This window comes from Leptidea sinapis, chromosome 11 (assembly GCF_905404315.1).
Source record: "Leptidea sinapis chromosome 11, ilLepSina1.1, whole genome shotgun sequence".
NCBI lineage: Eukaryota > Metazoa > Arthropoda > Insecta > Lepidoptera > Pieridae > Leptidea > Leptidea sinapis.
Window position 1 is genome coordinate 5,097,064 of NC_066275.1, and position 14,349 is coordinate 5,111,412.

At 33.7% G+C, this 14,349-nt stretch overlaps 1 protein-coding gene across 2 annotated transcripts in view; it reads right to left on the reverse strand.

Moving 5' to 3' along the window:
- Positions 1–14,349, reverse strand: part of LOC126966718 (modifier of mdg4-like) — a 341,756-nt gene that overhangs the window by 22,040 nt on the left and 305,367 nt on the right. The window contains exon 5 of one of the 2 annotated variants that reach the window (XM_050810948.1): positions 10,521–10,818. The exons of the other annotated variant lie outside the window; for it this stretch is intronic. Coding sequence (XP_050666905.1) covers positions 10,586–10,818 — 233 coding nt within the window. The 3' untranslated portion in view covers positions 10,521–10,585. Of the gene's footprint in view, positions 1–10,520; positions 10,819–14,349 lie in introns of those variants that run through there. 2 annotated transcript variants of the gene reach the window in all.

Consider the following 14,349-nt stretch of genomic DNA (forward strand, 5'->3'; position numbering starts at 1 on the left):
CTTACCTTTGTCACTACAGAATTATATGACTAGGAGAAGTAATTTAAAACTTGGAGTAACTTTACATTGCGTTTATTAATAAGAGAGTATGGGTCTACTTCAGAGATGCGTTCAATAGCACGTAGGTTACAGAGCCCATACCTTGAATCTATATAAGGCCGCCCGCACCTTTCGATTCGAATGGCTTCAAAAAAGCTTGTATCTAAATTCTAATCGCGGATCTTTGTGTCTTTTCGAAACACACACCGACTAATCGTGAGTAAAATCGATATAAATAAATATAGCTACTTACTACACGGCCACATTATCTCTAGACCTCGCTGGAACGTGAAGCCCTGTCCTGTTGCGTCAGTACGGTTTACAGCTTCATTACCATTAGGTGCATGTCGTGATATTTTCGTTCAATCACCGCTTTGTTTTAGAAGTTTTTATTCTTACGTTTTGACTTTTGTTGTTAATTATACCAGAAAAATACTTAATTTTTATTATACCTAGATTCGTTAATTGATTTTTCATCATTATAATAATCAGCTTCATAATACAACATCTTTAGATCAATCTTTAATCTATATATATATAAATTAATTGCTGTTCGTCTCGTTAGGTCTCGTTAGGCTGTACCAATTTGGCTAATTTTGGTCTTGAATTATTTGTGGAAGTCGAGAGAAGGTTTAAAAGGTGAATAAATATGAAAATGTTCAAAATTAAAAAAAAAAGTCATTTTGTTTTTCCTTTGGCGTGTCCCCCTTCGTTCAGAAATCAAATTGAAAGAATAGTTTAAAATGAATAACTAATTAGAATCTTTGTATCTGTCTAACTTTCTCAGGAGGTAAAAAACAAACTTAATTTTAGCTACCTATAGTTGGTTGTTTTAGTTACCTATAGATTAACTACGGTTGTTAACTATGATTGCAATACAAAGTTTGTTGGGTCAGCTAGTACTAAATAAATAAATCGTTATTTATTGCGACGATGTGACGTTGATCGACATCAGGTCTAGAGATCATGTAACCGGGTACAATTCATTTATAATATTTAAAACAGTATACATATCTAAACTAATCACGCACATGATAGTTCATAAGGAGTCAGTGAAAGACCCCTGCAGTTGTTGGTTTTTATGAAAGTGTTCATTTTTTATTTTCACTATGGTATTTTCAACACTGTATAAAGTCGCCTTGCACCACCGCTTGGTGCAGCACCATCGCGTCTTGCCTCCCACACAGTCTCGTTTGTAGAACCTCTCTCCTTCATATCTAACCTGCTCACGCCCTTTAAGGCCTACGACGAATTCCGCTGAAAACATAAACATGTGTTTAGTTAATATATAGAATACCTTTGATATCAAATAGTTGAACTCTATTTTAAAGAACTTGAAAATAAATAAAAAAACTCGCATTGATCAAAGTTTTCACTTGATTACTCTATGGGATGTATTTCACCGGGACACGCGCGACTGGTTGCGCCACCGTGGTGTCCGTAAGCTACCAAACTAGACACCACACGGACACGTCTTGACACTTGTTGTGTCAAGAGTCCGAGCTGGTTGCGCAACCAAACGGACACCAGGTGGGTAAGTCTCTTTAGAGCTGTATATATGTTGCTGGTAACGGCGCCCAGTTGTGCCACCGTGGTGTCCTAGGGAAATATAGCCATTAAAATTACCTTCTATGTATGTTTTGGGTAACTTCAAAACCTTTAAATTGATTAGAAGGTGTGTGTTCAGCTGCATACGATGTTTTACATCTATAAGAATGTGGAATAATCAAACCTTAGATCATTTATACGTCTAGATAGACTGTCACAGCTGTGTGAGGTTGACCTTTAACCCCTATTTTGAGCAATGCACGCACACTAACAAAAGGTGACATACAAATCGCGAAAGTAAGACGTAGCGTCACACACACTAATAATAAACCTGGCCTGTTTTCATCGGTTGTCTAACAGCAAGAGGCTCTATCATAAATGATCTAAGAAAAAAACATATGAATTCGAAAATCAAAGACACATTAACACTTGGCGACGTTATATTATGCAAGCGAGGTGGTATTACCAGTGGGAGGCTCCTTTGCACAGGATGCTGGCTAGATTATAGGTACCACAACGGCGCCTATTGCTGCCGTGAAGCAGTAATGTGTAACCATTACTGTGTTTCAGTCTGAAGGGCGCCGTAGCTAGTGAAATTACTGGGCAAATGAGACTTAACATCTTCTCTCAAGGTGTTGAGCGCAATTGTAGTGTAATGGGCAGGGCGTATCAATTACCATCAGTTGAACGCCCTGCTCGTCTCGTCCCGTATTTTCATAAAAAAAAATTCTGAGTGCCCTTAGCGACTCAGAGTCACAAAGTCAGTATATTGCAGCTTCATGTGCCTGATTTGTATGCATTCATAACAAAATAAATGTTCACTCTTGAGTACGAATGCTATTAAATTAGTTTCACAAATAATATTAATTCAATGGAATGGTTTTAATCAATATTAAATATTAAAATTAACAGAAATGTCTTAACATACATTCTTGAATAAAACTAAACAAAATCAATAAATATTTAAATATAACATCTTATATTACAACAGCTTACCAAATTGACTTGTTTTTTAAACTTTTTAATCAACATAAATAAAAGTTTCTAAACCTAAATTAATTCGCAATTCATGATTTAAAATATTAAATTTTTATGATACAAAATTAAAGACGACATAACTTTCAAATTCAACAAAATAGCGAAATTAAATAATATGTCACTTCACAAAAAATCCACACGATAATTCCCATCCAACCAGATTTTGTATGAAACCAGAGAAATTACTGTTAAATGCCAATCCATCGATTCTCAAGAACGTTATAATATTTTGTCTTAACTTAAGCGAACTATAAAAACCCGAATGAGCAAAACCTTTATCAAAATAAACGTTTCTTTTTTGCTTCGACACCGTCTAAATAAACGTTTCTTTTTTGCTTCGACACCGTTTTTTTTTCTCATACATTCATATCATAGTTAAATAAAATAATGTTTATAAGCGATTAGGATATAGTTAGTGTAAACAACAATCATCAAACAAACATACTAATCATAAACATAATAGAAAAATGTTAAGAATAAAGTCAGAAGACAGAAGTGTAGCTTCAAGTTAAGAGTTCAATGACCGCGCTAGGTATATCATACTAGGTATATAATACTATGATCAACGGATTTCAACTAGCTGCAATTGCTTAGCACACAAAGTTCGAAATACTTTGCGAACAAGATATTAAGTAAGTATAATATCTTTATTAAGAAGACGTGCTAATCAAATTAAGGTTAATATAACAGTTCATATTAAAAAAATAATATTTAAAAATATCACGTTCTCACGGCCCGAAATTGAATAAACTAATGTTTAAAAATAATATAATTCATTTTTTTTTAAATTTGTATAAGGTTTTAATATTTGGATTATCTTTATTGATAGCTAACAAACACATAACATAATAGTTCACAATGACCGTAGAACTTATTCGCCTGAAACACAAATTTATGTAACTTAACAATATATTAACATATTTCCACTTAGCAACAAACATAATAATATAACTTAAAACATTTTAACATATCTACATTTAGCTTCAAGAATGTCTAGTCACAAAATCTACTTGACTTAACTAAATTTTGTTCGTAAACATTGCGAATTAGTATACGAGAGCGTATAAAGCGAGCTCAAGAAAGTAATGCAAGGTATTTCGTAGTAAACTAGGTTTTCTTGTTCTGTGGTTCAAACTACAGGTGATGCCGCGTATAGGACGCGTATCTGAAATTTTCGCCGAGTGTATTGGAAACGCCTCAGTGACCAAAACAAATATAAGGAAAGTGTTCTTAATAAAAAAACTTTTGAGCCAGTCGTCCTCCCCACACGTGTTGACCTATTTTCTAATAATGCGTATGATGTCCACTGATTTCCAAAATGCTATCATTCATCGTCCGAACTTTCACTTTGCAATTCCTTCGTTTCCTCTTGGAGCAGTACCAGACACTACTGCCGGACGCGCTGGCGTAGTTCGTCGAGAACGTGTGCTCACCAATGCGGAGCATATTGCGTTTCCCTTCCCGGTACAGAATCTCGAAACCTGCCAAAAACAATGTGCATTAAAAAGATGGTCTGCGTACAATATTGGTTTAAAATACGAACATAAATTAAATTAAATATTCAAATATCTATTACAAAAATAAAATTCATGTAATTTTTGTTATTTTGTTATCCAAATTCTATGAGGTTTTCGAGTTCGATGAGGTTCGTTAAGTGGGAGAGTCACTCTGCCGTCATATGACGTCAGCACAATCGGGCCAGACTCGTCCGGATTAATTACCACACTCGCACAGAATACCGACGTGAAGTAGCGGCCTAGCGCCGCTATGTTTTGCATAGGTTAGTGTCGAGGGCCGGAGTTAATCTCTGGTCTGGCGCACCCCAGTATTTGACCGCGTGCAACGCAGAGCAGCTCGAATTGTTAAGGACAAAGTGCTCTGAGAGACTCTCGTAGAGACATCGCTTCATTGTGTGTCCTCTAGCGCATTTATCATGGGGAGTGTTCCGAAGAGCTGTTTCACCTGATTCCTGCCGCCGAATTCCACCTTCGACACCACCACGACACGCCACAAATTAGGATATCATCCCCAACATCTGGATGTGTGGCGGTCCTCCACAGTGCGATTTACGAGGTTCTTTCTTCCTCGTACTACAAAACTATACAATGAGCTTCCCTGTGCAGTGTTTCCGCGAGGATACGACATGGGTTCCTTCAAAAAAAGCGCGTACACCTTCCTTAAAGGCCGGCAACGCTCCTGTGATTTCTCTGGTGGTTTGAGAGAGTATGTGGGCGGCGGTGATCACTTAACATCAAGTCAACCGTACGCTCGTTTGTCCTCCTTTTCATAAAAAAATTAAAAAAATGACTAACCGATGAAATATTATATTTTATTTGACATAGACGCAGGTTTTTTTAAAGATTTTTCGCAGGCTTGTTATGTTCAACATCCCGATTGATACTTACTCGCTGATGATCTATAAGTCACCTGTGAGGTAATTTAACGGGGCTATGTCATGTCTAGAGCCTTCGTTTTTATATTTCTATAATGGAGTTTTGTGCCTGTTCTGGAGAAAAGAAACTTGAAAGACACGGACGCGTTATTGTTGAGTCTAAAAACACTTTAATTAAAGATTAAGATGGCAAACCACAAAGCATTTATTATTTAATCATTTTATGTATTTGATATGGCTAAGAATATACTTAATTACGACACTGAATAAAAATGATGTACAGCATTCTGAGGATATACATTTACTAAAGTGACTGATTCAAATAAAATCTACTAGACTTAAATAATATGTTAAAATTGTATATAGCAATATTGCCAATACAAAAATAGATTAAAAAATAAAGTATTATTAAATTTCTACGATTACGATCCAAGATTATAATATTTGGTCTTTTTAAATTGTCATTTGACAGCTGAAAGTGTACTGAGCTTAAGCCGAGACAGCTAAGGTTTAAGTAAGTAAAATCTGAGCAAACTATAAGTACGCTCTATAGATCTGAGCTTTAGAAATAAGTGTTAGAAGTACGCGGTCTGTGATGATCACGAATTAAAAATCAAAATAAAAAACAATGTAAGTATTAATTTAAGTCAAGAATGTCAACGATTTCAGTCAATAAGGAACTAAGGAAGGTAATTTTAATATTCTCTTAGTATTACAACATAGGATCGCTTGCTACTAAAACTAGTTTTTTCCATAAAAAAAAGCATAAGATAAGGAATAATATTTAGGAAGATTGTATACACTGTATTGATAAGATAGATAGAGATAGCTGTTGAGACGTCATCAATAAATAATTTTAAAACTTTTATTAAAAAAAAAATATCTTACTACACAACAGTGTATCTAAACGGTCAGACAGCCTGGGACAACATCATACATGCATTATCTCTTGCAATTGCACTCACATAGATGCAATATTAACATTTTTAAAAGAGCACCCAATACAATACTTGCAGAGTTTTTTTTTCTTCTCTCTTAGAGCGGCATTTGTTTCCGGTGCGTATTCCAAATTGTATAATTCAAAATAGGATTCAAAATTGCTTATTGAATGTCAAAAACTAAAACGCATTCGAAAATGTAACAGACCTGAGAAGAACGGGCGCAAAAACTCAGCGGGTTTCCAAAATAAAATATGGTACATTAAAATTTATTATTAAGTAGCCCGATGGCGATCGCTCCGTTGCCAATCTGTGGTTTCATTACGAAACTCATTTATGTTATAGTAAGGGAATCAATTTTGATAAAATCAATTCCTTTTATGACTAAAACTAAAACTAGCTAGCTAAGACCAACTAGTGTCGGACTAAATTTTCGAAAAAATACTTTAAACATCTTAAAAGTAATTACTATATTAACTACATATCGAATACTATCCTACTGTGATACAGATATCTACAGTACCGTAGCTAGCTACAAAGGCTCAATTAGAAGCGAAGTGAAATGTCTATTGTATACAAATCTTTCCATAAAACAAATGGATATGAATAAATATTAATATTACCATATTTTGAGAAAATTAATTATTGTTTTGAAGAATGTTCTCGAGCACGGGTTTACATACACAATACAATACAACATGTATTACAAATTAATAAATTTAATTTAAAAATTTAATCATTGTTTACGTTCTTTTCACCAATGTCAAACATGAGTCAGAATTTTTTTCTGACACTGGTCTTATGCTTGTAAAACGAATAATCTTTTATGAGAATGTATTGCTAGGCCTTAATTTAATAATATTTTCTTTTATGATTATAAAGATATTGTAAAATTGAAATCGAATTGATAAGAAAACGGAATGCCCTAGGTTTTTATTGTAACCTTTTCTCTACACTCCTCGGAAAATTTACCGAAGTTGAGGATAGTGAATAGTCAACAGTTTTCGGCTTTGAGTCAGGTTAAAATGCTGCCTACTTTTGGAAGTCCAAGCAGTATAGAGACCGGGTAAAGGATCAACTGCCGTTTCAGTTTGCAACTGCAAACAGAACCAAACATCCCGTTTCGCTAACAGTTTCCCGCTATGATTAGATTGAGATAGTAAATATTAAGTAAAGTATGACATATTTCGTGCAAAATTTAAAAATAAAAATCCTACTTATACTTATTATTACAAATATATTCTACTATATTGACTACAAAAATCAATCGATACGATACTTTCGTAACCTAAAGGGATCGTCAATATTTATTTGACTAAAATCCTGTAAATCACTGACTCCAATTCTGCCGCTTAATGTGAATGCTCACCAACAATAGTAACAATCTTATGATTGAACATCTTGACGCGAACTTTGCACTTCCTCCGGAATCTCTTGGAGCAGTACCAGCTGGAGTAACGGGAGAAGTCCTTATTGTTTGTAGAGAAGGAATGGCTCCCCAATACCAGCAGATATCGACCGTTGCTCGTTGGCACAAACTCGGCTAAAACGTATGAAGGTGTGAGTTTTTAACACATTTTCAACAAACTCATGAAACTAACAAAATTTTCAAGCTACATACTACGGCTATGTAGAAGTAAATTTAAAAAATATGTACTTAGGTACTTCGCCTTTTGAACCGAATTTAAAATAACTTAAAATTATCTGTATTAAAAATCACTAGCCAATAAGACTTAGAAAATATATTCCCTACTACGTACTACATAATATTTATTTATATTTTATATATTCAATAATAATATCTTAATTTTTATAATATTGTTCAGATTTCTTTCCCCAGGTGGCAGTATTAAGTTAAAAGGTTGCAGGAAATCTTGATTCTTCACATCAAATGAAAGTCATAAGCAGAAGTTGAATACATTTTTTCTATTAAAATATTTAATATTAATTTATCATGCCCATAATATATCACATTAAACTTTCTTGAAATACTATAAAAAATATTATTGAATTAAGAAGTATAAAAATAAATGACGATTTCATTATTAAAGTAATAATTAAAATGAAATATATAATTTTAAATTTTAAATACATATTTCGTATTTTAACTTTTTCGCGTATTCATTCGCACAAAATCGAGTTTTTGTATGGGATAGGGATACAAAAACATAAATTTGGAAATAACAAAACACTGCATTAGTATACTCAATATACTTTGCTACTTTGCATCAATCCTAAAACATATATAAAGTGATACATTCCCGACTTTATCACTATATATAGCGACTTCCAAAACCAAATCAGCAATTCTATCGAAATACAAACAAGTCTTTGAGCCAGTTGATCTGTAATTCATCTCTACCACTCTCTTGCAAAGTAATATTAATCTTCTTAGATATCTGTACGCGATTTTTAGAAGCATTCTTGTGCGTCGACGACAATGCCCTGAACTTCGTGAGAATTATATTTGAAATTGCCGTGTTGTGGCATGCAAGAAATGGAGGTAGGAGTAGGTACGTACGAGGATAATGCCGTAAGTATAAGGCATACAATTAAAATATAAGGCATCTCGTGGTTGATTTATTAATAATTAACGTAATCATACTGATGTTAGATTTAGGCACATATATCACCAATCAAAAGTACCATTTAAAAACTGACGACTGCCCTGTTCCAACACGAGGATGAATGTTTGATTTATGAACCGACACTCTGTATGTAATGAGTGCAAGGGGAAATTTGTTTCCAAAACGATAGTAGTTGTTATAACTAACGATATTATAATTCTCTAAAGAAATCTACACCGTATCGAATGTAAAATGTCGCTTGAAACAGAGCGCTTCTGGGGTTCAGTCGTATTGTTTTATGTTTTTAATAAACTATAGCGGCCTTACAAATAAAGTTGATATACAGTTATAACTGAGAATAAAACAAGATATTGCAAAATGTTTACAAATAGACATGTTCATTATGACTTTATTCGGACGTTAACAATTCCCGCGTTTATTTGCAAGGTGCTTAACATTTGGAAAACGTAAGAATTATCATTGTATTGACAGTGCTGTCAGCGATATAGTTAACATAACGATATAATAACATTTTGTTTATTGTCAGGTATAAACTTTATACCAAGTTAAGTTGTAAGGCCGTAGAATTTTATATATAATACTTTGAACAAACTGTAGAGCTTAGAGCTCCCACCTTAAGTGTCGTCAACATATCTCTTGATTTCTGGCTAGGCAGATTAGGTTAGCAACATGCCCGTTTAGCCCTCTAATAAAAAAGTTGCCTCATGTCAGCTAAAATTGTACCAAACAAAACTTTATTATAAAAATAAGGACATTTAGTATAAAGATACATCCATACATCAAAAACTCAATATGGCTGATTCATGATAATTTCAAGTATTTCCCATCGAAGATACGATATTCGGCCGGCGGGTGGTTGTGTTGCGCTTCGGCTTCAATAATGGCTAAATGTTGATCCAACACAATCTTAGCATTACATCCCTTCCAATTATGTGTCGAACAGTACCATGAGAAATAATGTGTTTTCTTAATCTGCCGCTTACAATAGTACGTGTAATTGTCGAGCATTACTATATGTTTCCCCGTGTATCGTGATTTAGCTAGCGTCACTGTAAAGCAAATACAATATTATCATCTGTCAATTGAGAACTCGACCCACTGTGTTATAACTGAACACAGATGTGGTCAAAGGTCATAATTATTAAGCTATTGCATAGCTTCTATCGCGGGCCTTGAGCGTGGGGACCGAATCCAGAAATTCCGTAACGAAAATAACCTAACACTAACTAGATGTATATAGATATTTCGGCACGCTTTTTACAGTTGCCGTGGAACAGCGGTTATCACATATGCTCGTTGTGCAGAAGGTCCCAGGTTCGAGCCTTTTTATCACGTTTTTTTAATTTTTATTATTATGACAAGCATTTTTATTTAGTTTCACCTGTCCCGCTGCTGTCTGTAATCAAATCTTGCAAGTTAAATTTTACTCAGTTGACGTTTGCTTTTTTTAAAATTAATTTTATTAAAAAAAATACTGCATTAATAAAATAAATAAATAATTATAATTGCATAACTTGATAAAAAATGCTATGCAATAGCTTTACCACGGCAGTCCCCGAGTGCCACACGTCTTTGCTATTATTTCACATCAGTTTCAGTTTAAGAATCTCCTACTAATAGGTTCCTTCCTTCCTGTTTAAAAACTACTATGTCCATTCGACTTTTTCGTAGCATATTTTACTTTGATTTACTTTTGTAAATAAACCTTTGGATTGCACCGTATATATATAATATATGAGAAAGGTCTTATCGGTATAACATCTATACTAAGTTTTATTTAAGTAGCTCCCTCCATCTTTCTCTGTCAAATGCCGCTTCCATGGCCTCCTCTTGCGGACCCTTATGTGATTAGTACTTTTTCTCCATTTGAGATACACCTTTATCTTATGATCGCCTGACTAGCTCTTCGTCTGTTTACCTTTTATTCTGTTTTTATTGGCGAATTGGATAATAAATATTAAATAATGAAATAATAAATACTACAAAATAAAATTATAATTTTCTTTACATTATTGTAATAACTTTTGTTGGAAATAACGATTTCAATTCTTGTAATAAACACCCTGATGTACAAAGTGTCTGGGTGGCTCGTGAGAGTGAACTAGATTCCCTGATAGTATTTGGCCAAGTTCATGCCCTATTGTGAATCGACCTTTGCAGTCCCCGCCTTTAGTACAGCTCCAATTTTGCGTTCGCCATCTTCGTTTATGAAGATAGAAGGTATAGCCGTTGATAATGGCCAAGGGTTTTCCCGATAGCTTCCTCACAAATTTGACTGCAAAAAAATGAGAATTTAATCGTACGATAAAAGGAACATTAAATCCAATCTGAATAGAGAAATTTATTCTAGAGTAATACTGAGTATATTAACACAAGAATGCTTATTAGAGCTTCGCTACATTATACACTGTAAATACTGATCTGTGTATCAACGTAAACCAGAAAGGGTATAACATCCCTTCAATGGTACGTTATTTGGGTCATATGCAATAGTATGGTGATGTTTAAGTTTTAATAAATAAATAAAAAAAAAGAAAAAGACTTCCCTACGAAATAAAAATATTATTTTTCAATTTCTTTTCTTAAACAACCCTAAATTTAAAGAGACTGCCAGTTTTAGGCGGGGCCTTTGTTTATAAACAGAATGAGGTCACCTACATATGGACTTAAACATAAACAATAATCTATGATTAAGGAGTATGCACACTACATGAAATGGGGCTTATGTCTATGTTATTATTTCCTGTTATTGAAACAAATAAACAAAATAAGAAATTACATAACATTACACAGTTTCAGGTCTGTATTCCTGAAGGGTTAGAGGTGTATTTTTTCCACCCACGTTTCACTATGTTTAATTCTCACGTAATAGGAGGCGAGCATCTACATTTCTGAACTATGGGCTGCTAGTGAGAAATTTCCTACGAAAAACTCAATAACTGCCCCATTCCATACCCAGGCCGGGTACAAACCCGGTCCGGGAATGGAGTACGTATTATTAATACGAGGATGGTCAAGGATATCCATATTTGACAAAAAAAATCCGTGAAGAACAATTTCTTAAAATGTCAAGACTCATTTGCCCAGTAATAAGAACAGCTACAGTGCCATTCAGACCAAACCATAATAATGCTTACACATTTTTGCTTCACGGCAGAAAAAGGTGCCGTTGTGGTACCAATAATCTACAATTGCAAATTTGGAATTATTTTCAATGTAACTTGAAGAAAACTTCAAATAATTCTACATTGAAGTGCTTACGTGATAACTTATCAAAAATGTGAACTCATTTAATTTCGAACATAAACAAATCGTTATTGAATTATTAATTAAAAATTGAATTAAAAATGGTGCAGTGTGTAGGGTGCCTTTAGAATAGACATTTACACACACACAGAGCAGTAAATATCGTGTTTCAATGCACAATTCAAAGAGTATTAGCGCAGACAGGCCGATCTTTCCAACCTAACATATTTAAAAAAACACAGTTACAATTACACTAGTTTTTTTCTTTTAAACGTGTTTTGATTGTGTATTTAAATTTGTAACACTCGCAGAAATCAGAGTAAATACTAACATAACTTAGTTTCATAATAAGATTAGAATAAAAAAAATCTTTATTGTAAATACAATTATAGAAGTATTTTCAATGTCAGCTAAAGCAAATGCACATACAAAATAACTTTGTCTTCATGGCAAAATGAGAACACAAATTGCTTCACACCTGCAATGAATCGTAGGCATTTTACTGTCTGATATTATGTCACATCTACGTTTTTCATCTGTTTAAGGTCAAAGAGAGTTCAAAAAAACAGCTGATTAGGGTTGAGGGAATCATAGTTTTTGCGAAAACTTAGCACTTTAAATATTGTATTAAAATATAATGCTAATTCATTTCTGACTTCACATAGTCATTAGAGATGACTTAAGGAATGTCTGGTTCAAAGCATAGTATACCCATTTAGTTTCACCTTGTATATCGCGGACATTCAATTATTAATTAATCAGAATATAATTTTTTTCAAGATAAGTTATTATCAGATTTTAAAAGAAAATACAAATATAATTCAATAGAGAGTATATCTTTATTCAAAAAAAAATTTTTTTTTAAAACATCAGAAGTCCAAATTTATATAGAGTATCTAATAGAAGTATATAATATGTACTATAACCTCAATATGAAATTTTATATCACAACTTTAATTCAAATATCTAAACAGTAAACGCTTAAAATATATAAGTTGTTATGCTTGCGTGATATATCGGGGACTATTCCAAAGAGCTGTTTGACCTGATTCCTGCAGTCGAATCCAGCCTCCGCATGATACGCCACAAATGAGGATATTGTCCCCATCACCTGGACGTCTGACGTTCCTCTACAGTGCGGTTTTCACTTCCACGTAGAACCAAACTATACAAGGAGCTTCTTTTTGAAGTGTTTCCAAGATACCACTTGGATATCTTAAAATAAATACACTTTTCTAGAAGACCGGCAGCGCTCCTGTGATTCGTCCAATGTTGCAGGAGAGTGATCACTTAACACCAGGTGACCTGTACGCTCGTTTGACCTCCTCTCCCATAAATTATATTCAATCTTAAAAACAATATAAGATACAATATTCTCGATTGTTCTAACATATTTCATATCTTTAATTTAATATTTTTCTTATTATTTTATTAAGTCCACATAATATAAAAATATTATTCAGATTTTATTATATAAAACCATAATTGGGGTGACACCTAAAAAGATATATCTGTGTTAGTTATTATAGAAATCTATTGGTGCTCACCCTGTTGCAGCAATAAATCAATTTTAAAAAAACTTTTTGTTTAAGTCGACGTCCCCCACCATACTTCAACGTATAACAATAAAAACATGTGTATCCTTCTGAAGATGAGAGTGCGATGGTCGCGGGTTTGTTAAATTTTTGAAATACAGATACTTTGTTTATTGTTAAGCAATATCCAAATTTAATTCAATTACGGTCCGAGAGGTTACAATTTCATATAGACGCCATCTCTAATAAGGAAGCTGGGTGGTGTGTGATCATGTTCGAGATAGGAGCGAGTTATTATTTGTGAAGCGTTGTCCAATGTGAATCGGGCCTTACAATGTCCACCTTTTGTACACCGCCAGGCACTTGTAGTTCTTGACCGAACCCCACAATAGAATGTGAATTTATCAATAATGGCCAACAGTCCTCCAGATCTTTTTTCCACCCATTCGACTGAAAAATAAATTCCACTTAAATAATATTAACAAAATAAAATGCAGCGCATTGGCGTTTTTAATTTATGTACGCCTCCTATTAATTTTATTGCCGGTCTGCATCAGTAGTATATTAAATCAATACTACTTATTTTGAATACATTTATAATATTATGTGTCGTTACGTTATATTGATCGGTATCGATACATTCACAGCATTAGGTTAATACTTACAATCAATGACGTTCTATACATATAGACAAATCACGTCGTACAAAAACAATGCCAAAATATGGCACATGCCATAAATGACACCGTAATAACCTTTGACTGACATAGACTATACATTTCTGCATTTACTCCAGTTGTTTAAAATAATATTGGTCAATAGGCAGCAATGTAAACACTATTTCAGTTTCAGCTGCGTATTTTGAATTTAGAACCCTATTTGGACAGTGACATCAGTGGAGTATCGGTGAGGTATATTTTTAAACCCTGCCCCTATTTTCTGATCAAGATCGTTCAGTCGGGGGTTTTTTACGTTTTTAGTCAAAAAGCACACTCATATTATAAAGGGGAAAGTTTGTATGTTTA